General features: G+C 47.5%; 1 protein-coding gene across 4 annotated transcripts; it reads left to right on the top strand.

The window, feature by feature from the left end:
- Window positions 1–798: 798 nt before the first annotated feature.
- STK25 (serine/threonine kinase 25) lies at window positions 799–23011 on the top strand. Of its 4 annotated transcripts, none has more exons than XM_072868521.1 (12): window positions 799–1009; window positions 2029–2155; window positions 9219–9449; window positions 10664–10720; window positions 11830–11938; window positions 13267–13424; window positions 13603–13788; window positions 14005–14150; window positions 15024–15138; window positions 15429–15500; window positions 19057–19193; window positions 20818–23011. In XM_072868521.1, exons 2-12 carry the CDS (start codon window positions 2105–2107, stop codon window positions 20855–20857), a joined length of 1302 nt encoding a protein of 433 aa, XP_072724622.1. In that variant the 5' UTR covers window positions 799–1009; window positions 2029–2104; the 3' UTR covers window positions 20858–23011. The 4 variants fall into 4 exon arrangements, with proteins under 4 accessions (XP_072724622.1, XP_072724621.1, XP_072724625.1 ...); XM_072868520.1 differs by having other exon boundaries at window positions 799–1027; XM_072868524.1 differs by lacking the exon at window positions 9219–9449.
- The last annotated feature ends 802 nt before the right edge of the window (window positions 23012–23813 follow it).

Genomic DNA, 23813 nt, shown 5'->3' with positions numbered 1-23813 from the left:
GTTTTAAAGCTAACTGGCAACAGAGGTTGTGAGAATTATTTCTTCCTTTGAAAACGTGAATCAGTCACTGACATTAAAGCACGTGGAGAAAAAGCCAACCCCACAAAGCAAGACCTGGGAAACGGGCGATTAAAAAGCTCTCGTCCCCCCGCGCCTCACCTCTCCTGCTCCCAGCGGGACGGCGCACCGCCCGGTTTGCTCTGCCGGGCTCACCTACCCACCCCGGCGAGGGCCTGGCTCCCCGCAGCGGGGTGGGGGGCCCCGGCAGCCCCTTGGGGACCCCGGCCCCTCGCCCTCACGGAGGGCAGCGGGCAGGAGAGGAGCTGCCACCGCGGCGGGCTGAGGACTGGACTGGTCTGCCCAGTGGCACCCCATGCCCGGCAGGCTCCCGGGCACAGCCCCGTGAGGGCTGGCGAGACGTGCCACCAGCCTGAGGGCAGACACCATGAAGCAGAAAGCGGGGCCAGGAGGACAAAGAGGGCTCCTCCCGCTCCCGCCCCCACCGGAGGGCAAAGGGGGTCAGGCCCCGCCCCGCCCGGCGGCCCAGCGCGGCCCCCACCCCGCTGGGAAGGCCCGGGCTGGTGCAGCCCCGCCTGCGCCGCGGGGGCCCCTGGGATGGGTAGTCCGCGCCGCCCCGCGCCGCCCGCGCCGCCCGCGCTGAAGGACTCTCCGTCCCAGCAGCCCCTGCGCTGGCGCCCCGCCCTCTTCCGCCGCGCCCCCGCCCGCAGCCTGCCGGGCCCTGTAGTCCACGGAGGCACCCCCGCGGCCGGCCGGCGCCGCGCGGAACTACTACTCCCGGCAGGCAGCGCGGTGCGGCCTGGCCTCCGCCGCTCCGCGTCCCCCGCCGCGCCGTGTTGTTGCGCCCGGCCCAGGCCGCCTCCCCCCCGCCGCCGCGGCTGAGCTCGGTGTCCCACGGCAGCCCAGAGCGGCAGCAGCGTGTCGGCGGCTCTGCGTGCCAGGGCCCGGCATGGCACCGCGTCGCCCTTCGCGCGGGGACCGTTGGCCGTAGGTGCGGTGGGCTGCCCGGGTAGGTGCGGCGGCGCCCGGGGCTGGGAGGTCCCCCGGGGGCTGTGCAGGGCGGAGATCCGCAACAGAGGGGCCCTGAGGGGGCTATGCGGGATGGGGGGCCTGTGGAGGGGGCTGGTGTGGGGCGCTCTGAGGAGGCCATGATGCGGTGGGGGATCCTGGGGGGACTGGGAGGAGGTGTGGGAGGACTGAGGTGTGAGGGGTCCCTGAGTGGGGCTGGGGGAGTGGGGGGGACCGTGGGGCCACCATGACACATGACAGGGGAACACCGAGGGGGGCTGTGGGGAGCTGAGGGTGCCGTGCAGGGGAGCACTGGGGTAGGGAGCTCTGGAGAGGGCTCGGCCGGGCCGGGCCGGGGTTGCCCTGGAGAGGGCTGGGCTGAGGGGCTATGCTGGGTTGGGGCTCTTCTGTTGCTGGGGTGGAGGAGAGCCCTGTGGAGAGGGTTGCTGAGGAGCACACGGTCTGGGGGCAGAACTGGGGAGCACTGGTGGGGGAGTGCCCAGGGATGGTCTAGGGTTGGAGTGCCCTGAGGAGGAAGAGGTGCACTGGGGAGCTGAGATTTGCAAGTGGCTGTACTGGGGAGAACGGGAGCGGAGGGTACCCTTAGTGAGAGGATTTCTGGGGAGCAGTAGGAGGAAAGGGGTGTCTGAGGATAACGCTGCGGGCTGTGCTGGGGAAGATGCTGGGAGTGGCGATGACAGGATAGTGCTGTAGGGGCAACTATAATACTGGGGAGCACGCTGAGGTGATGGTGGGGAAAACGGTGCCTCAGGCTTTGTCAGTGTATATCATTAAAGTGAGGTTCCTTGATACACCTGGAAGGCATGTCTGGAAAGAATTGAGAAATGGGGTTTGCAAGGAGGGGCTGGCATACTTAGAATGGGCTGGTAGGTTCAAGGAGAACTGCAAACTGAGGAGAAAAAAAGATGCAGGTAGCTCTTTTGGGGATTGAGCCAGGCTCTGAGAACCTTGAGTTAGAGCTGTTGTGTTCTTGCTTGTCAGTTGACCAGTGGATGAGAAAGCATCACTTTCCCGCTGTGCTACAACGTCCCAGCCCTCCCTGATTTTGCAGAAGCAGATGTCTGACCATCCCGTAGGCATGGCTCACTTGAGAGAATTTGCCAGCCAGGTAAGTGGTGATTAAAAATTTGTTTTAAACTCTTGTATCAAGAGCAAACATTGTTACGTTTGCTCTTGAAATGAGTTTAAAACAAATCACCAGAAAATCACTTTTTCGCACTCTTTATCTCTCTTGCACACGTCTCAGCTTACTCCTGTTAGCCAATTGATTTGTGTCTTATTCTGTAGTGGTGTTGGACTGACAGTGTTGGGTTGCCAGTCATATAGAAAAGGAATTCTTTGCCCAATATGGTGCCTTTCTCTGAGGTTAACTTTGCTCTTCTTAGGGAGACAGGAATAATTGACTCTCTGAGTATTTTTGGGAGGGGAAGTCTAGAAATGGGAACAGAAAAGCTGTGTGTGCAGGCTATGCCAGACATAACTTACTGAAGTGTTCTTAACAGTAGCCTGAGAGAAACGGTGCTTGTAATCTTAATGCGTAAGAGGTAGTGATATTTGATACTGAGCGTTTAACTCTTCTGAGAGAGATATCAGCCTCAGTGGATGTGGTTAAATCCTGTTGTGATGACACTTTCATAAGAGGAATGTGGAAGGATGATGTCATGACTTGGGATTAAAAGCTAAACCATATTAATAGTATTGTCTTGAATCTTCTTTCTTCTGAATTTGGTTGTGAGTTGTGTTTGATTATTGGCAGATGTCAATACTGAATGTAAGTCTTGTTAAACCATGTTTTGTGAGAATTTTTGGCATTTTTCTGTTCTGCTTCTAGGTGTAGAATTATAATACTAAAAGGTTTAGTAGTTTGCGATGATGCTTTCTCCAAGCCTTTTCTGATTCAAAATCGATTTGCAATGCATGTTACTTTGCATGCTGTGTTTCACATAAACTGTTTCCCCAAAGTGTGTATGGAATTAAATGCAAATATAGTGCCTGAGGGAGTCATAGTACAGGGAGAGAAATAAAAGGAATAGGAAAGGATACTGTCTGGTTAGGGCTGAGAACTGAGTTCTCTAGCTACAGAGGAGGTTGCTCTGAAGCTTTTTGGTACACAACATTCACTAATGAAACTTATCAGAGTTCCAGAGGTCTCATCTCTGAATTTATTATGCAAATGTAAGGTATTCTCAGATTCTGTCATCCCATGACTCTGTCTGGCCCTGGAATAGGAGAGCAGTCTGTGTTGTCCATTCCTTGGGTCTCTTCAGGAATCCTTGATGGGACCTCGTAATCTATGTAACTGAGACTTGCTGGAAGGGCAGTAGGAATTGGCCTGAAGTTCTGTTCACCAGAGTTTAGGGAGTGGTGGGAGGTGCTGTGAAAATCGAGAGACTAAGACTTGGATTGGGATGTCAGAGGCTTGACTTGTCTTTGATTCCTAGTTCTGTTGCTGATGTGCAGGATTACCTTCGGCAAATCCCCAGGTTGCTTTACCTCTGTGCCTCCATTTCCCTGCCTCAGCTAGTTGGCGCTCTCTCTTTTCTCGGCTGCCTTTTGCTGTATACATACAGCACAGTGGGCCTCTGGTCTTTGTTGGGAGCTCTATCTGCTAGATGATGTATTTGCATTACTGTGCTTAAAGCTCTGATCTGAGCTCTGTTTCTAGTTTTGTTGTTCCTTATGTGACCTTGAAGAAGCCATTCAAATTCTCTGGCTAAGTAATGCTTCACTCCCTTGAAGCAAAAGAATACTGTCTGTGAAGCAAGTTGAAAGTCTCAGACAAATTCACATGTTTCAAAGTGTTGAACACAAACTTCCTGCTTGTCTATACTTCAGAAGTTCAAAACTGTCTCAGGTTTAGCAGTTGAAGAGAGCTGTGCACAAATTTCATGTAGACAGGGAAGCTTTCAAATGTTTCCAGATACAAAGCTGATTTCCGCAAAGAGAACATAATGCCTGCTGCAGCCTGTTGTTGGTCGCCCCGAGGTTAGTGTGTAGCATGCAGTGGGGGTAAATGCTGGATGGGAAGTTGGGGAGGAGAGGAGGCAATGAAGGAAAGAAGGTCAATAGCTGAGATTTATTGAAACCAACTTCCTCCTTCCACTGTGTTTGGCAGAGGAAAATGATGTATGTTTTTTTGGCTGGTTGGAAAGTGCTCTAGTCAGAAGTAACACCAAATGCTGCTGTAGTTCCATATAAACCTTTGGAGGCTGCCAAACTCCCAGTGAGCTTCAGCTCTTAAAGTATTGTGGCCTTGACAATCTTTTTCTGTTACAGACTTCTCCCATATAGAACAGTGATTCTGATCCTGACCTGCCCCAGCCCAAGGAACTCTCACTTCCAAAAGGGTTTAAGCACCTCTCAGTGTTTTATGCAGCAGACGCAGGTGTGACTTTTGCTCACAATGCTGAATATGACTCTTTTGAGAGTGAGATCCAGCCAGACACAGCCCAGAGAGAAGACCTTGAGCTGGTTCAAAGGATATTTGCTTCTGTTCCCAATATGCAGCTTATCTTTTCAGGTAGTAGCTTTGAAATGAGCGTAGATATTTACCCTTCTCTAGTTTCAAGGGCTGTAGATATCACCTCTCTGCAGCTGGAGGTGGCAGACCTGCCAAACCCATTCTTTCCCTGTGAAGCAGCTTGTGTTACTGCCAGGCTTGTCTCATAACATACTGCAATTCTTAATTCCTGGTGTCTGCAGTGAGTTGCTCTGTTTTAAAACATGGTGTCATCAGTCGTGATGGCAAACACCCCCACACCTGTCATGACAGAGCATCCTTTCCTGTGCTGTGATATTAGATCCTGGAGGGCAGAAGTGGAGCACATTACTAGTAGATTGTCCTTATTCCTCTCGTACTTATTCCCTCCCCTTCCTGCATGTACAACCAAGATAGTGCTTTGTGTGCTCTCCCCACAAAGCCTGTTCATGCCTGAGCCATCTCTAGTGTCTGACTGCTCTCAGTGGGGAGAAACAGCATGAGGCTTTTTGCTCCAGAACTGCTATGTAATTGACATTCAGTCAAGCAAAAAGGTACAATGAGGTGACCATTCCTTAAAGGCTTTACGCATTGTAGTAGAACAAGGAGCAGCAGCTGGTCAGCTAGCTGTTCACACTCTGGCCTGGAGCTCCATTTTGCAGCCCTGGTGAGTTCTGTGAATGAGGAAGAAAATGGAAAGATCCCAAGCTGGTGAGCAGTTGCGAAGTTGACAGGTGCTAATAAGCTTCTTTGGGTTATCTATGCTCATTTATGTGGGTGTAAAGCATTTCATCTGGATTCTCTTACCTTCTACTAATTAAGTTTTTTGCATGTGTTTGTAGCTGTGCAGCTCCAGAACATTAATTTGCAGCCAGGGTGGTTCTCGGACAACAAGACTGGCGCTGAGATCAATTTGTATTTAGAAAAGGGAAAGATGCTGCTTGTTACACCCCTCATTGCAGTGCTCTGCAGGTGCAAATTTATTTCAGGCTACACAGAATGTGTTCTTCTCCCCCTCGCTTCCCCCTGCTTGAGCCCCGCAAGTGTGGCAGCGTGCTTCTCTTCTGACGGAGCAGTGCACTTGCATAGTTCTCCGTTCCTGGCATAACTGCATTTGTTCTGCTGTCTGGTGAGGCTTGTACGCCTATCAATCTGAACATTTGCTCATCAGCTGTGAGTTACCATGTGGCTGCTCCAACAGGAACTTTTTTAATAGACCAGAGCTTCTGAGCACATGTCCTGCAGGCTAGCATAATTTTATCTATCTTAGTTTGTCATGGGAATTCAGAATTGCTTCCACAAAAATGCTACCTGGCAATGTCTGCTGTAGTGTCCACAGTGGTAGTTCACAAGGTGTTCCACTGGGCAGGCATTGGCCTGCTTGAATTGGGGATGGGCCTGTTTACTCCTCTGTGTTTAAAGAAAGTTAAGAAATTCATTAGCAGACTCTGGTCTGCAGCAGGCGTCCAGGAGACTGTAACCCTGGCTGGAATGACTCTCTGCCACTTTGCCCCATACTCGCTCACTAGGTTCTGGCTGTTGCTGGATATGACTTCTGTGATTTTGGCAACTCTGTCAAGGGGTGCACGTCCTCAGGCCCTCCATAGCGTCATACTCTTGCCCTGTCACCTGAAGCATTTCCAGATCAGTTTTTTAGTGACAGGTACTGGGAAAGTAAATCCAGTACCTACGAATGAAGTTTCCTGTTCCAACCTAATGTGGTGGGCCTGCCTCTTCTGCCCAAGTTGTATTGTTGTCCTGAGTCCCTTGGGCAAAGTTTCCATGTGCTTGGCAGGAAGGTTTGTCTCCTTCACCGCCCCTACCTGAACTGCTTTATTCCACAGAAAACAGGATAAACCGACACTGAAGTGTGGAAGCTTGTTTACGAAGCTGTCCATGATTACAGAGCCCGATACATAAAATGGTGGTTGTCCCAAAAGCTGCCTCCAGTAGCTGGTGCTCTTATGTTTAATGTCCTGTTCTTGAAGAGTCAGTCCTTGTCACCAAAATCAGGAATCAAACTCCTTAACACCAATGTAGTATTAAGAAGCAGGCATTCTTTATTACAGCGCCGGATGCATGGGGGATCGTTCCACCTAGCGTGCATACCACAGGTTACATCAGCCGAAACTTATATTGTCCAGTTACATACATATGCATCAAATTTCCCGGAATGATCATGCATATTCATTCTGTTTCCCAGAACTAATTGTCATATTCGCGTGGTCATTACACATGCGTCCTTGAGCTCCAAGGGTCTTCTGTGGGGGTCTCTGGTGGTCCTTGGTGTCCATACAGGTGTGTCCTTTAGTTGACCCTTTCTTCTGGACATGCTCTATCCCACCTTGCTTATGTAACCCGTTTTCCTTCTTCATGGTGCATGGTCCCTAACAAGGATTTGGCACCCTTAACACAAACCAATTATTCTAACCACCCTCGACTCTTTGTCAAGATGGGCTGGGGCTGTACTGGGAACATAGCATGTCTGTACTACTCCTTGTCCAATTGTCTTTGGGCATAGTCGTATATCCGTAGCCATAGGTGTACAAACACAATATTAAAGCATTGTCTAACCTGCTCCTATCTCTATGTTGCTTAGTTACAAAAGAACGAACTAATAATTTTGGTTACGTCTGGTTACATCCTGATTCTTTGTGTCATGCCAGGCTGAGGAGGGGAGCAGTAACTTACACCTTGCCATTTGTTTTCTCATGGAAAAATTACTTACATGGGAGGGGAGGAAGGTTTTCTTGCAGGGTTGCTTCCCTGCAGGATTCATGTGGATAGTGTTTCCTTTACCAGCTGAGCCAGGTGCTTCTAGGAGATGATCCTCTTTCTCTCCCTTCTCCCTGATGTGTGGAGTGGGTGATGTGGTGAGTGGCATTTTTATAGTTGTGGTAGGTGACTGTGTAGGGTAACATCTGGGCCACCTTGCTGCCCCTTCCTGTAAGTTGGTCAAGAGGTGAAAACTGCTCCTGGTCTCTTGTGAGCCTGGATGAACCAGGCTTTTCTCCCTGCACTGCGGTTGCCATTTTTGTGTTGTCTCCTGGCATTTCTCAAGCTCAAATCCTCTTCCTTTCCCCCTCCTCCCTCTCTCCAGTTCCTGTTATGTATCTCCAGTTCCTTTCATCTCTGCATATCCCTTCCAGTCTGTTTCCATTGCATTTCTTCATAGTACAGTCTATTTGGGTGTTGCCATGGATGCACAAGGATATTTGGTTATCCTTCTGTATCTTGGACTGGAATGCACCTGGAAATCCTGTTGAGTGAGCTGACTGTAAAGCTCACTCTGGGCCTGGCTTACTCCATATAGAGATGCGCTGGGCACAGAAGGCAAACAACCTGTAATGACTGGCTGGCTTAATCATTAACCCACACCTAGGGCTGCTCAGTGATGGCCTGCTGCTAGAACCTGGTGTTAGATGCAAAAATGCAGCTGCCCTGTTGTCAGATACAATCTCTGCCAGCTCAAGACCCTTGCAAGGGAGTGGTCCCTCTGAGTGATGTGTTGGAGGTGAGACTGAGAAGTTCTGGGTGTGGAAAACTCACCGTAATGGTTTGGCTGCTTCCTGTAGTTGAGGCCATGTTTTCCAGGTTTGTTTTTTTTTTAAACTAGACTTATTTTTTAAAAAAGGCAGAAAAACTAATCACGAAGAGCCTTTTAGTAGTATGAAGCAGAGCAGGGGGGCTCCTGGTCTGCAGCTGGGCAGAATGAAATAGCATCAGAAAATGACTCTGATTTCTTCCTTTTCTCGTCCATACTCATCTTAATAAAGAGTTAACTTTGAAGCTGCTGTTAGAGTATTTCTCTGATGATGATCATGTTAGTAGCTTCCCAGTTGATGTGCTTACCTAATGAGGGAAATGCTATTTGCTTTTGCATCTGGGCATGCCAGCCAGAGGAGAGGCTGTTCCAGAAAAGCAGGTCTGCAGATGGAATGTCCATTCAGCTCTCCTGTCTCCTCTGGGATAGGCAGGTGTCTGGCCTCCTTGCTCCTGACCTTCCAAAAGATGTGAGGCTCCCTCTGCAAACACCTGAAGAGAGCTGGGCTGGGTGCTGCCTGGAAGTTAGGCTGCAGCAGAGAAGACAGCTAATGTGAACTGGTATTTATATTACTGGAGTATTTCACCCTTGAAACAAGTAGGGAAGGGTGCAAATCTTTCAAATAATTCCAATCTTTGAATGCAGGAAGGCAGACTAGGAAAACATCCTTGTGAACTTCCTATGGCCTCTTGCTTGTGCCCATTTTCTCATCCGGATCTTCAAAAGAAGGCTGGTTCTGGTACATTTTGCCTGCCTTTTTATTCAAGTGTGAACAAGTGCTTGGTCGTGGAGCTGCTTTGGCACCAGTTTGGTGCCTGCAGTTGAGCAGTCCTGTCCCAAAGGAGCTGACACTTTCTATAGAGATAGTTGCTGACATTCTCCTTCTGGGCTTCTCTCCCCTTCCTCTCCCACTATGGTCTGCAGGGGTGGAAAGCCTGCGTAAAAGGCTTCTTCAGTTCTTCTCTTCTTGGATATGTTCTGTGTTAAGTTTCTCAGGATGTGGAGACCTTTTAGGATATGTGAGTTTTGGGTGAATTAAACAACACAGTAGATGCATAGATAGGGAGATGAGCTGTCTGGGTATGCATGGTGCTCTGCATGCTGCTGTGGGGCTTCATGGACTTTTCCCATCTCTGCTTTCTGGTTTAGCACTCCAGGGTGGATCCTGAGGAGCTGTTCACCAAGCTGGAGCGGATCGGAAAAGGATCGTTTGGTGAAGTGTATAAAGGGATTGACAACCGCACCAAGGAGGTGGTTGCTATCAAGATCATTGATCTGGAGGAGGCTGAGGATGAAATTGAGGACATTCAGCAAGAGATTACGGTGCTCAGCCAGTGTGATAGTCCCTACATCACCCGGTACTATGGCTCCTACTTGAAGGTAGGACAAAGCCATGGCAATTCTCTTGACAGCAGTTTGGGAATGGGGTGGGCTTTTCTATGGGTGCTGCAGCTGATGGTGGCATACAGCACTGAAAGGTGTCCAACTTGTGAGTGTCAGTGTGGCAGCAGGAACAGCAGTGGCTCTGCTCACTGCATTTTTGTGGTCTTAATAGGAGGCTGGGCTTTAAGACACTTGCAAAGCACATGGAAATGAGGTGCCTAATACAGTCTGGTCCCAAGAGTAGGGCACTTCACTGGAGAGAAAATTATTTGTTGAAGAGGCTGACCTCTCCCCAGTTTGACCCTTCTTGAGAGGAAGTTTGTGGAATAGTTTTTCAAAATGTCACAGTTTTAAGGTAGTACCACTGAGGGCTTTATGCCTCTGGAAAGAAGAGGAGTTTGAAGCTGTACTTTGTGACCTTGTGATCATCATTTCATCAGAAATGATTAAAACAACAGGACCTGAGTCTTTGCAGGAGTGCTGATACTGCTTCCATTGAGAACAGGTTTAGGAATCCCCAGTGGAAGCTACTAGTAGTGATGACCAGCAGTGGCCTCTGCGTGCTGGCTGCTGGAGGTGTATGTAACACTGGGTCTGTAGCAAACAGTTCTTGAGCTCTTTGCATCCTGGTTATTCCTTACGTATTTTTCAAAGGCCATAATGCATTTTTTCAGCCTTCTACTGAAAACACTAAGCAAGCTGTGGTTTCGTGTATCTGATGCTTATCTCTTACCAGGACCCTGAGAACCTCAATCTGGAAATCTCTTCTCTTCAGGAGTAAGAAAGTGTCTTGCTGATCGTACCCTTCAAGCTGGCAGTCCTGTTAATGAGATCAAAGGCTGCAAAGCTCCCCTGTCATTGTCAAGAAGGAGATGTGCTAGATCTGTTGGAGTGATGTTAAATGGCTGCAACCTGAGAATATGCCTGTCTCGGTGGGCTGTGTAGTCTGGTGCCTCTAGGGGCACTAAGCTTGCTCAGATAAAACTGCAGACCGAGAGAAAGAAATGTACTGGGGGCAGGTCCACCGCTGTAATGCTGCGTCAGCAGGAAAGAGGGAGCTGGGAGCTCCCTCCTTGAGCCTCAGAGCTGCGGTGAGCAGCATGTCTTGGACTGTGTACAGGACTACTCGTGTCTTGCTGCCTCTGGGGTCTTTCACTTTTCTGCCTGCTTTTATTACTGCCTTTGCTCTTGATTTGTGCTCTTGTTTGCAGGGCACTAAGCTGTGGATAATCATGGAGTACCTAGGAGGAGGTTCAGCGCTCGATTTGGTAAGTACGTGGTAAGCTCTGGACCATGAAAAACATTGGCTGGAGCCTTGGTTTGTGAAATGCCCGTAAGCCAGACACTCACTTGCCACATACCATCTTTTTGACAGCCCTGTGCCTGAAGGGTAGGTAGTGCAGGACAGACATGCTGGTTATGCATATCCTAGGACAGAGGAACTGTTTGCACAGAGCTCAGCTGTCAAAGCACTGTTCTCCAGCATGCTCTGCTGCTTTACAATGGGAAAAGCCAGTGAACTGAAATGTGGCAGCAGCCAGTTGTTTTTGAGCAGTGCGAATCCATATTTCACCTAATCGAAGTTCTGTGCCTACAGAGAGTTTGTAGTATTGTTCATTGCTTGCCTGGCATCAAGCTTAGCAGGGACCTGGTCTATGATCAGGATTTCCAGGTGTTTGATAATACAAATTACATTTACAAGTTACCCCAGATTTTAAGGGAATACAAATGCAGAATAAACACATGGGCAAAGTTCTGCTGTGCTGTATTCTGTCACAGGATTTTGCTTTTCTCCTTAGGACAATAAAGCCTGTTTTTCCAGAGCAGTAACTAATGTCATGTAGTGAAAACTGCTGAGCCTGCACTGACTTGGAGGAAGGGTGTGTGAGGGGGCCGTCATCAGCAGAAGTCATCTTAGTGTCAGAACCTCAATTATTGCACTGAGAAGGCAGGACTTGTTTAGAGGAGAACTGCTTGAAAGGAGAAGAGCTTTGATACAATACTCCACAGCCAGAGGGCAGAAGTTGTCTCTGGGCTGTTGCAGTGGCTGAAATTCTGTTCTTGCATGCTAGCAGAGAGACTTGAACAAGAGAAACTGTTAAGATATTTTGTTCACCAATGTATTTCCAGGCCAAAGCAAGAGATGAGAATCCTGCTGTTTGTCTGGGAAGCCTTTAATAGACTAACAGAAAATCCCCCCAAGATTTTCCATTTAATGTTGCCAGATTCTGCTTGCAGAATGCGCACCAGGCATGCAGTAGGTGTTTTCTGCTGAATATGACCTGCTTGGCCAACATTTCCAAGTAACAAACTGAGAGGATGGAAATTCCAAGGCATCAGTTACCCTCCTTTAAGTCATTTTTCTGCCCTTTATCAGCTGAAGCCGGGACCCTTGGAGGAGACTTACATAGCTACTATCCTGAGAGAAATCCTAAAGGGTTTGGATTATCTACACTCTGAGAGGAAGATCCACAGGGACATCAAAGGTACGAGTGGATAGCTCAGCTCTCTTTCTTGTAAGGGATTGTTTACTTGTAATCAATCTTGTAATCAATCAACTTACCATCTTGTAAGGATGTTACTAACATAAGATTTAGAAGTATTATGCAGCAATAATCTGAGAGGTTTCAAAGACTGTTTCTTAGTGCTGCTTTTCCTGTTGGGTTGCTTGTTTCTGAATCCGATGCTTGTCATTTTATTACAACTCATGTTTTTCATGTCTTTAGAGTTTAGAGTAACAGTAAGGATCTGTAGCTCTTCTCTGGCATTTGTAGTTTGGACAGGCAGGGGGCTAAAGCAAAGGAGTCAGTGAAAGGCACGCTCAAATTTTAGCTGACTCTCATTTTTTTCAAATGTCTAGAATGTTTTTCTAGACATTTGCTTTACTGCTGGACTCCAAGGCCTGTGTATGCTGGTTTTCATGGTTATAACTTTCTGTGAAGGTGAGCTGTCCTCACACAGGGTTCACAGCCCTAGAAAATCAGGGCAGCTCGTGTCAGCTTAACCTGTTACTGATTTTTATAGTCATTGGCTGCATGCAGCATAGGGCAGTCTCACACTGAGCACAGAGCATCAAAGGACAGCAGGAGGGTGGGATGACAGTGCTGTGGAGACGTGGCCAGTGTTGGATGCTAACTGCTCTGACCCTCTGCAGGAGGGGATGTGAGCAAGCAGAGCAGAGAAACCTCACGCAGGGAGATATGTAGAAAAGATTCTGTTGCATATGTGAGGCTACACGTTTCTAGCACTGCAGGCCATGCAGGACTGGTGGCCACCAGCAGGGGGGGGAAATGCTGAAAGTTTGTAGGTAGGGTCTCTCTCAGAATTAGAAGTCCTACAAAAAAAACCCCATCCCAAAACCTGAGCAATGCCACTGTCTTAAGCTGAGTGAGTAGGAAGCAGTACACGACCAGGACTTGTGAGCTCTTTAGAAGGATCTGCTATTTAACCTGTGCTGAGTGCTGCTCTGAAAAAAAATCAAGACCATTTGAGGTATCTTGGGCCATGTTGCCCTCTCTTCTTTGTATGGCCAGGAATCACATCTAGTTGATTGTGTGGCCCTTCACATCTACTCCTTGCTGCTACCCTAGAAATATTTCCTTTCTGATCCAGCCAAGTGTATGAACTTGTTCTGTGTTACCCAGCAGAGGTCAGAGCATGAGAATGAGTCTGAGGCTGGAAATCCGAGCTGAGGGTTTTCACTGGGGCAAAGGAGGATGCCACAGGAGGTCCATTCTCAGTATTCAGTTCTGTGTGGGCTGAATATTTCTGATGATTCAGAAACCAGTGGACTTAATATGACTTGTGTGAACAGCTGCCAATGTGCTACTTTCGGAACAAGGAGATGTGAAACTGGCTGACTTTGGAGTGGCTGGACAGTTGACAGACACGCAAATCAAGAGAAACACCTTTGTCGGGACTCCATTCTGGATGGCACCAGAGGTCATCAAACAGTCTGCTTATGACTTCAAGGTGAGCTGGGAGCAGGAGGAGGATTGCTACTTGGTGCTATATAAGATGGTGCTAGGGTTAATACAGGGATTGGAAGTGCTGTTTGTTGCTGTTTGTTGCAAGTGCTGTTTGTTTGCTTCCATGTTGCAGAATTGCTCCTTGGTGTCCTATGCTGTCACTGTTCTTGCTCTTCTTTCAGGCAGACATCTGGTCCCTTGGAATTACAGCCATTGAACTAGCAAAGGGAGAGCCTCCAAATTCTGACTTGCATCCTATGAGGGTTCTCTTCCTGATCCCCAAAAATAACCCTCCAACACTTGAGGGTCACCACAGCAAGCCTTTCAAGGAGTTTGTGGAAGCCTGCCTCAATAAGGATCCTAGATTTGTGAGTATTGCTGTCCACCTGTGAATTTGGGTAAAGTATTGCAGAGGTCAAAGATTTATTTAGCAGGAAGACCTTTTGGTGCAAGGCTCCTGGAGAGAAGGAAGTACTGAGCTTGCAGAATGGACAGGCAAGCCTGGCAAGAACTGAAGTCAGTGCACTTGCCTGTTTAGTGTACAGAGATGGTTAGATGTAGCATGCTTTCCTTATGTGCTCCAGAGGCCGACAGCTAAAGAGTTGCTAAAGCACAAGTTCATCACACGCTACACCAAGAAAACCTCATTCCTAATGGAGCTGATAGATCGATTCAAGCGCTGGAAGTCGGAGGGCCATGGAGAAGATTCCAGTTCTGGCGATTCTGATATGTACGTACATGTTCTGCAGGGAAAGGTGCCTCTGCTATACTCTGCATGCCCCGGGGTAGCCTACTGCAAGCAGCTCAGGTCCTTTTCCCCACCTGGGTTGGAGATCTTACAGTAGCTCAGGGAGCATCTGTTTGTGGGAGCAAGGTGACTGCTGCCTGAAGAAACAGGCTGTTACCTTAACCTGTGGAGCCTCTTTGCTGAGTGTAAGGAATCAGAAGTACTAACAAGAAACATCTAGCATGTGCATAACTAGTAAAACAAGGCTCTTGTTGCCTGTATTTTATGCCCATTCAGTTAAATACATCGTCTTTCAAAGAGCTACAGGCTTTAGTAACTGTGGCAACAGTTGTGTATGTGTGTTTGTGTATTCACAGGTAGAGAGCTTTGCTGCTGATGTGGAGGATAATGAGGCTATGAGCCTTGGGTGAGGAAAGGGCACTTTGTTGCCAGGCTGGTGTTGCAGAGCTTCTCTTCACCTGTAGTGGCAGTGACTCCAGTGACCAATGACACTGGGATGTTGGCTTGCAACACCTAAGCCTGGCCCCTCAAATTATGAGCTTGGATTGTCTTGAAATTCTCCTAAATTTAACTAGTACTTGAAACTGGCTTCAAGCTGGCTAGAGCAGAAAGGTGGTTGTGGTGATATGGAAACATGATGTAGTACTTGTCTCAGATCTCTGTGGTGCTGTATATGGGCTGTAGAGACTGAAGTGGTTTCTCTTTAGGATTTTTTCTGGGATAGGGAGATGCCTGGAGCCCTGTGGTGATATGACAATCAGGTGGGGGAGAGCTTGTGACTATGGGAATGCATGGGTAAAACACCTGGTGTATGGAGTTGAGGTTTTGTCTTGACCTCCTCGTTTTCATTTGCAGTGATGGAGACACAGAGGATGGAGACCAGGGTCCAATCTGGACGTTCCCACCAACTATTCGCCCCAACTCCTTGAGTAAGCTGCACAAAGGAATGGCTCTTCATGGTTCCCAGAAGGTCTGTTTGCCATCTTCAGAAGTGGACTGAACTAACACAAGCTATTGAGGGTCTTGCGGAAGCTACCAGTTACTCGTGTTCTGTCTAAAACTTACTTTAGTCTGGTATCAAGGGCTAGTGCCCCAGAGTTGCCTCTTCCACACCGTCAGGGTACTGCAATCTGTAGCTTTCCTCACACTTGGTGAGGGGGGCTGCCATCGAGGTGTTGTGAATTTACCAAAGGCTTAGTAGTTTGTGTGCCCAGGGAACCTTTGCCAGTGCTTTTAACTTCTTCCCATGTTGCTTTCTAGCCTACTGAGCCCATCAAGAGGCAACCACGGTCACAGTGTCTCTCCACGCTTGTTCACCCAGTTTTTGGGGAGGTGAGTAGAACCTTCTTGGTGTTTGCAGTGATTGGAAACAGAGAGATACCTGGCATGGATGGGAAGGATTTGGAGAAGGGAGGTGGGGTAAGGTACCTACTAGGGTTAAGGGACTATGAAGCATTTGTGCCTCTGTTCAGAGGTCTATACAGTATGTTAGGAAAGTGAGTATATCCCTGGAGTGTCCTTTCCAATACACTTGTGTTCCTGGAAGCATAGCATTACTGTGTTGTCCTCTGGTGAGAATAAGGCAGAGGAGTACCTGTTTCTTATCTGTGTCTTAGGCTTGCTAATACCAAGGCAGCTCTGGACTGTGATGTCCCTGGCTTCCGTGGCTGAAGTGCAGGTCCTGTTAGGGCAGGCAGGTATTTGAACTTGCCGTTCACTGTGCATGTTCCCTCCCCTCATGCTATATGCTGCTGCCCACAGCAACGTCACTGAAGGGAATGTGGGTGGATTAGAGCAGGAGTTGGCTTTGCCAATTACTAGGCCATCTTTTTGATTTATAGATGCCTTCTATTGCTAGCACGCTAAGGCTAAGGAGTTACCTACCACATGGCCTGTGGAAGGCAGGCAGAGAAAATGGGTTTGGAAAATCCACCCTGTTGCCCTGCCTTGTGTTCTGGGTGGGGATGTGGCGTTGGAGTAAAAGCTACCATTAATGATGGGATAGTGTCTGTATCAGCAGAGAGATGAATTGTCTTTCCAGCTGTGTGATGTTTTAAGGGAGGAGAAGAGGACGATAATCATAAGGGGGCTCCTGGCTTCAGCTGCTGTTTCCAGCAGGAGTGTAGGAAAGGAGGTTCTGCTTTGGAAGAAATGGCTTACACAGACACTGCATGTCAGGGTTCTTTTCTTGGGGTGCTGGATCACAGAGACCCTTTCTCTGGTCCTGATGACTTGCTGTCTTCTGGGTCCTGATGCTGTTCCAGGGGTGGCCCAGCAGAGAGCTGTGCTTTTTCAGGGATAGTCTCTGGACTTAACTGTCTTTTCTCAGGTCTAGTGCTGTGTGGAAAGAGGGTTTGCTGCAGGGCAGGAAGCAGAGGTCATTCTGAAAAGCAGGCATGCAGTACTCTTGAGACAGCACTGCTTTGGAAATTGAGAGTTTAGGTAACTGGTCTGTTCTGTACTCTACTGGGCTTGACGTCCAGAAGTCAGAGCATGAGGCAGATGGTCTGGATCTTGTAGGCCTAGACCTATGAGATAAAAATGGATAAAAATAACATTGGCTTCTGATACAGGCAGTTTGTTCCTGCAGTATAATCACTGACATGTTGTTCTCAGTCCTTTCTGTTTAGGAGCCTTCTGGGGGAGGGGGTGGTCAGAGCTGTGAGTTCTGCAAACCAATGAGGGTACCTTTGTGCTTCTCCTTACCAACCTTGCTGCACCGGTTTCAGGTGGGAAGTGGCTTCTTGGGCCTTTCACTTCTGCTAGTTTGACTCCCTTACCCTAGATCTGCTGATCCTCCTTTCCTTTGACTAGACTTCCCTGCCGGCTCAGTGAAATCAGGTGCAGGGAAGGTTCTGGGCAAGTCTCTGAAATAACCTGGCTTCTGCGTGCAGTAGCAGGGGCTTGGAAGAAAACTTTTCTCCAAGTAGGCAGTCTGCTTCACTGCTGGTTGCATGTGTAGTTCTTTTCAGTTCTAGTTTCCAACCAGCAGCAGACTTTCTGCTTCTCACCATTGTATTATTGCCTCTTAGACCTGCTAGGTTTTGATCACCTCTTTCCATAAAAGGGCTGAAGCTGGGCTTTGTGAATTGAAATCTTACTGAGATGCTGTTCCTAATCTTTTATATGCCTTCCCTGCATGTGTATTATTGGATGTTAATATTGAAAATGACCCATGGTGGGTCATTAACACAGATGCGGGCAACTGCAAATCTGGAAACCTGTCTGCCCGTTCTGGGGCAGGGAGGAAAGGTAAGGTATTTGGGTCTGGAGGACCAAGCAGTGAATAAAAGGCAACCTGTAACGCTTTGTACAGTATAGCTCTCTAACCCCCTGCTAACCTTCAGAAAGCTCTTCTGCAGTGGAAAGTGACAGGCTAACACAGACTGCTCACATCACAGGCTGCTGGGCACACTAAAGGTCAGTGGCTTTGCATCAAAGGCTGATGATAAACTGGCAACTTATCTGTAGGACAGACCCGGTGTCTCATTTTGCTCTGAGGCAGGCAGTCTTTGATCAGGTAGACATCAAATCAAATCAAATCCTTGGCTTTAGCATCACAACTATTTTTGGCCTAAGGAATCTGTACCTTTGATGTGTAATTGAGTTGCCCTCCATGCCCCCTGCCACTGAGTGAGGTGTGTGCAAGTTGCTCCCACAGCTGAGGCTTTGTGTGAGCAGTGAGCAGTTACCCCACTGAAGAGGCAGCAGCTCTTTTTTGCTAGAAACTGTTTGTTTCCAGTGGGGGACTTGGAGCACAGGGACTGCTCCAGCCAGGGATTAGCATTCATGTTGTCCTCCTTTCTGGACCATGGAGAAAAGGTGAGCTCCAACAACAGGAAAGGCTGATCCTAGAATTGCAGGCAAAGAACTGTGAGGCTTATGTAAAGCCCTTTAATCAGCATAGCCTAACGGGAGCTTAATTGAACTGGACAGTGGTTAGCTGGCAGACATTGCGTGTTCAACAAAAGGTTTTGATTTCTGTTCAGCCCATTGCGTGATGATGCGCACTAGGGAAGGGGCTGCCGCCTGAGGTGCTTGTGTAAAGGAGGTGGGGAAATGCTGCAGAGGATGTGACTGTGAGTTTTCCAATGACAGACTCGTTCGGGCTCAGCATCAGTGACCCCTCAGGAGTTCCTTAATAACAGAGGTTTAGCTTTTTCAAATTAATAACTGGAACCATGTGCAAGTAGACTTGTAGCTGGTGAGGCCTAGTCGGAGTGTGCTAACGATAGATGCAAACTGAGGCTTTTCATCTAGATCAGATGCTGCACATGGAGGTCTTGGTGTGTGGGCTTCATTCCCCTGTCCCCCTGGGGATAGCTCTCTTGGGGAGGAGTGCTGGAGGCCAAGTGGCTCAGGAGCTGTAGCGCGGCAGTAGTCTCCCTCGGCCTCCCAGTCACTAGAAGCAACTCAAACTTTTTTGTGGTTATTAAAAGCAGTGATGACTAACTAACTCCTGGTGTTAAGATATTTTCTGCCCTACCTGTCTGCAAGCCTTTGTGTAGGTCTGGGTGCTAAGCTGTCATTAGCAGCAAAGGTGACAGTACTGGTTCAGATACAGCTGGAGTTCTTTGTTCTGTTACTACTTACGGGTTTTCAGGGCTGTTGATCCATTCCTAATATAATTTAGTTTGTTTAAGAGTACATCAGGGCCTGTTTGTTAAGAACTTTGATTGCTATTAGCACCTGGAGGAAAGTCTGAACTCCAGACAATGGAATTCCATTTTTCTGACCTTTTTAATTTTTTTTAAGAAGAATGTGGGTGCCGTCCTGTATCCTTGTCAAGTCATACTAAAAGGGAAAGGGATTTAATGTCTGTACTGCACTGCTTGACCGTGCTTTCTGCAATGCAATAAGGAACTAACGCACTGTTTCTCGGTTGCAGCTTAAAGATAAGCACAAGCAGACTGGAGGCAATGTGGGAGCTATGGAGGAGCTGGAGAATGCCTTTAGCTTGGCTGAGGAGTCCTGTCCAGGCATCTCTGACAAACTGATAGCACACATGGTGGAGCGGGTACAAAGGTAAGTGTCCTCTATAGTGCGAGCTGGGGTGGAGTTGGCAGTGAACAGAACCATTGTCATACTCCATAGCTATGGTAAAGGTTGGTGCTGGGCAATATTCACCCAAAAAGTGAATATTGATGACAGCTGACCTAATAGTCTGTAAGTCAGTCACTTCTTTTAACTGCTTTTCATTTAATGGAAGCAGTTCTTCTTGCCTTAGAAGTCCTTTCTTACACTGAACGGGTTTCTGTAGTGTAGATGAATGTTGCAGAGCACAGAAAAATGCTGCTATTCCCCTTCATCTTGCATATATATATATATATATATGTATATATATATATGAGAGGTCCTGCTAGTCCTATTACCCAGGTAGCAAGAACTATGCAACTAAGCGGGATCGATTCTGGAGTAGTATCTGTTTCATTGCAAGGAATGTGCTTTACAGCACTATGTGCAGCCAGTCACTCTGCTTCCCAGCTTCAGGTAGCAGGAAATTATTTTTCCTGAAGTGAATTACTTATTAAACAAGTGAAGGAGTACAGTCTGGTAGAATTAAGTTCTTTGCTGCTCAGCAGGTGCTGCGTCAAACTTGCCTCCACTACTGTCACCAAGTTCAGTCATATCCATGTAGTGCAGGCAACAATGTCAGATCCTGATAACAGGTTTATCAGGCTTTATTTAATGTTAATTTGGATTTTCTCCCTTTCACAGCAGGCTGTCCTAAATCTCAGCCTTTCCTCACTAGCTGAGAAACAACATTTGGCCCCACACTGGTCAGAAGGCTGGAAGAAAATTATTTTGCCACATGTGTGACCAAAGGAGCCATTCTGTGCTCTAGTTGCTAATGTAAATACAACCCAAGGTTTAGTCTTTACACCATTGAACTTGGGCTTTCTAAGCATTTATTTCTGATGGGTTTAAGGTGGCATAGTTTGTGCCTTGTAGCTCAAGTATCCGTTGGATGCTGTCAAGCAAAGAAGAGCCTTAGATATTAAGGACTGAAAATACTGGCCATCCTTGAGGGCTTCTGTTACCAAGTCATTCAGGCTTTCAAGCAAATATGCTATGGGTCTGTTTAGATCCCTTATCTAATAATCACTTAAAGCCAGAAGAGAACACTCTTGTCTTTTCTGGCTGACCCAGAGAGGTCACAGAAAGTGTCCTGGTGATGCCTGCAAAAACTTTAGCCTCTAGCTGAGCAGGAGGTACTCACAGATATGCGTTGGGTGACTCTGCAGGGCAGCTGCTTCAGTATTGTTCATGTCTATCAGCCTAGAAATGGCACTACTGGACAGTACGTAAGCACAAGACGCTGGTTTTTTGGAGGTTTGCAAAACCTCGGAGACCGTGGTTGGTTTCTTACTGTAAAACACTAGTGCTCAAAATTTATTAGCCTAAAATTGAATCTTAAAGGCATGAAAAAAGTGCTGCCTTGGCTTTTTGTTAAATTGCTGGTTTTTTTTCTTTCAAGACTTCTTCATCTAGAAAACTGGTAGTGGTAATGGGAGTGGGGACAAACACATCCAGACTTACCTCTTCATCCACAGACATGGCGGCTGGAGCAGTGCATGTGGGCCGTCTTCCAGGTGAGGGCTTGAAATGGGCAGTAGTGACCAGTTCCACCCATTATTCTTTCTTGCAGGTTTTCACACAGTCGGAACCACCTGACCTCTGCCCGCTGACACCTACATTCCCTGCTGCTGTTTTGAGGGGGGAAGGATTTTTTTCCAGCATCATAAGAACTACATCTCTAATCCAGACCACCATCTGCTGTTGGATGTAACATTGTGTTACGGACTCCAGGACATTTCAGAGCCTTCATGTTACACGTGTTTCCATGATAACCCAGGGTGGGGTTTGCAATGCAAGTACAATTTAGGCCTTTTTCAGAACCCAGGATGGGTGGTCTAATTGTTTTTACAATGTAATCAATGCAGTTTTTAATTGTTTCCCTATGGATGTATCCATTTTGTCTTAGTTTGATTCACAGCTTGTTATTGGTAAATGCCTGGCTGCTGGAAAAGGGAAATTCTCTTCCATTGAGATGTGTTTCAAAGGCAAGTCTGATGGGTTTAGCCTCCTGCCTTTCCTAAAGAAGTGTTTGTGAGCAGTAGTGTGTGAGTGCAGGTATATTTGGAAGCTCTCCAGGCATTATGGCCCCTGGGAAAGTTAGAGCAGCTCTCCAGTTGTTCTGGAGGATTGCTTCAACTCTTTCACACATACTAATGAAAAGCTTTCAAGTATAGCAGCAGCTGAGCTAATATGCTGCTGCTCTTTCCCACCTTGTCATTTCACAGGAGGATGGGTTTGCTGACTGTACGTTTTTGGGCTCTGGGATGTCATTTTGTATTAGGCCTTGGTTCATCTAATTCAGGCAACAGTAGAACTTGCCTTGGGTCTCCAGGGACTGGAAGGCAAAGTGGTTGCATTTGGTTTGGGAGCTGGTGGAGTTCCTTTCCTTGGTGCTTTCTGCAACTGAAGCGACTAGATACGCAGGTTTGGCAGTCCTAGTCTCTAAGCTGAGTAGACACCTACTGTGGGTGCCCAAATGTTGCAGAAGGATTCAAAAAGGGGGCGGGGGGAACACAACAGCCACAGGCACTGACAGGGCTTCAGTTCAAAAGGCAGATCAACATTGTGTAGCAGTTCTTGAGGTAAGAAACCTGTCCTCTACAGAAAGATACAAATTGGATGGCTAGCAGCAATGGTATCCACATGGTGTGACTGGGGGTTCACAAAAAGCCGCTCTAGGCCTCCGTCTTCTCAACTTTCCCTTTCTGGCTCTTCTTTCAGTCTGGGATCTAAACTTGCTGAAGCCAGGGCTCTGCTCCAATTGACAAGCTGTGGTGGTGTTTACTAGCAGAGAAATCAAAGCATCTACTGCTGTATTGGCTGCTTAACATATTCCAGTGGAGCCATCCCCAACTATCTTTTCTTTCTGTATAATACTAGTTTATAAAGCAAATCTTTAATTCAGGTAAATGCACAGATCTTAAATCTATACTTTAAAGGTCTAGAAAAATAGACTTAGGAAAATAACTTCTGATCCCTAATAAGATCTGCTCTCTAATTGTAAAAATATTCCCATTAAGTCAGCAAGACCTTAGATATCCAGATCTTTCTGTCTGGGTGTTTGTGTCTGAATGATGTGGCTCACCCCAAGGCCACTGAGAACAAAAGCTGTAGCTGTTCAGCATTTTTTTTTAAAAGATAGGCCACTTCGTTAGTAACAAGGCTTGATTTTTGGTACTTTGATTCAGACCTGCAGATTGCAACTGCTGGGATAAAAGTAGCTCAAAAGGACCATACATTCCCCCATCCTAGTGTGTGGTGTTCACTTTAGCTTATGACTATCCTTTACTCTTCCTCTCTGACGGATAAATACAGGTTCAGCAAACACCATGAACTCGTCCAGTAGAGAAGAGGTGCTGCTGTTTGATCTTGCTGGAGATCTGCTGCAGAGTGATGTCTCTCTGTGGTGAGAGTCTTGGAGCCTGCATTTATGAAGAACGGAACAAACCCATTTTTTTCCTCCTGCAAAGGAGTTCATTACCGTATAGACAGGAAACTTACAGAGGTGGAAGGCAGAGGCTGCAGTCCAGCAGACAGGCAGCTGAAGGGCTCCTGCTGCTTTTAAAGTTGCTGTTCATGACAGTAGCAAATCATGTCAATAAGGTACCTTGTATTACTACTCACATGCACTGCAGTGTAATGAGTAAACTTTTTAAAGGGAAACAGTCCCCACAAACTTCATCCAGTATTCAAAGCAATGATGGTTTTGATTTTTAAAAACATTGAAAGGGATCTGCCACTTTCAATAAAGTAACAAAAATGAGGCTGGTGTAACTTTGTATTACTAGGGAAAAAGTATTTGTTCAAGCTGCTTTTCTTTGCTTTCTTCTTGGTCTTCCCCTGCATCTTCCTGCCTCATGTAGATCTAACCGCGAGACAGACCTGTTTAAGTACTTTGTGTGCAAGGAGGGAATACAGTGAAAGGCACATGACATTAGTCCACTGGGGGTAAGGGAAACACACTGTTTGCAAAAGTATAGCTGTGCTCTGGAGAATGCTTCAGTGCAGTTTTTGCTGGAGTCTGTTTATTGCTCTGCAGTATTTAGGCTCGAGTTTGACTGTAAAAGCTGACAACAGGGTATCTCTGCCTTCATCTTTCTCCCTTTGCAGTTGTGAGGGTGACCAAGCAGTGGCACAGGCTGCCCAGAGAGGCTGTGGAGTCTCCATCCTTGGAGATAATCAAAAGCTGTCCAGACACAGCTCTGGGTAACCCTACTTGGGCAGGGGGGGTTGGACCAGATGACCTCCCGAGGTCCTTGCCAATCGCAACCACACTGCAAGTATGTGACCTCAGTTACACTTTGGAGATGCCACTTGAAGCATGTTTAAAACCTTGCGTATGCCTGTCCTTCCCAAGCAGAAACACAAAGGTGAAGGTTACAGTTGGTTCTGTGATCAAGCTATGCAGTACTGTCTCAGCTATTTTCTCCTTGGATCCAAAAAGAGAGACTGACAAAGGTACTTCTGACTGTGCTTTTTTGGGATTTTTGTTGAATGCCATGTGCTTGCACTCACCTCTGCTCAACAGACTGGTGACAGGACAATGGTGATGGTGCAGCCTTTCTC

This window comes from Ciconia boyciana, chromosome 7 (genome assembly GCF_034638445.1).
Source record: "Ciconia boyciana chromosome 7, ASM3463844v1, whole genome shotgun sequence".
Classification (NCBI taxonomy): Eukaryota; Metazoa; Chordata; class Aves; order Ciconiiformes; family Ciconiidae; genus Ciconia; species Ciconia boyciana.
The sequence above is the reverse complement of the archived record's forward strand: the minus strand, read 5'-3'. Positions and strand labels throughout refer to the sequence as shown.

What these genes read in the sequence shown, in the direction of transcription:
- STK25 (XM_072868521.1), top strand. Translation starts at nt 2,105, where the DNA reads ATGTCTGACCATCCCGTAGGCATGGCTCACTTGAGAGAATTTGCCAGC. An exon ending in TGAGAGAATTTGCCAGCCAG is followed by an intron (nt 2,156 to 9,218) that starts GTAAGTGGTGAT and finishes TTTCTGGTTTAG; the next exon opens with CACTCCAGGGTGGATCCTGA. An exon ending in GATCCACAGGGACATCAAAG is followed by an intron (nt 11,939 to 13,266) that starts GTACGAGTGGAT and finishes TTGTGTGAACAG; the next exon opens with CTGCCAATGTGCTACTTTCG.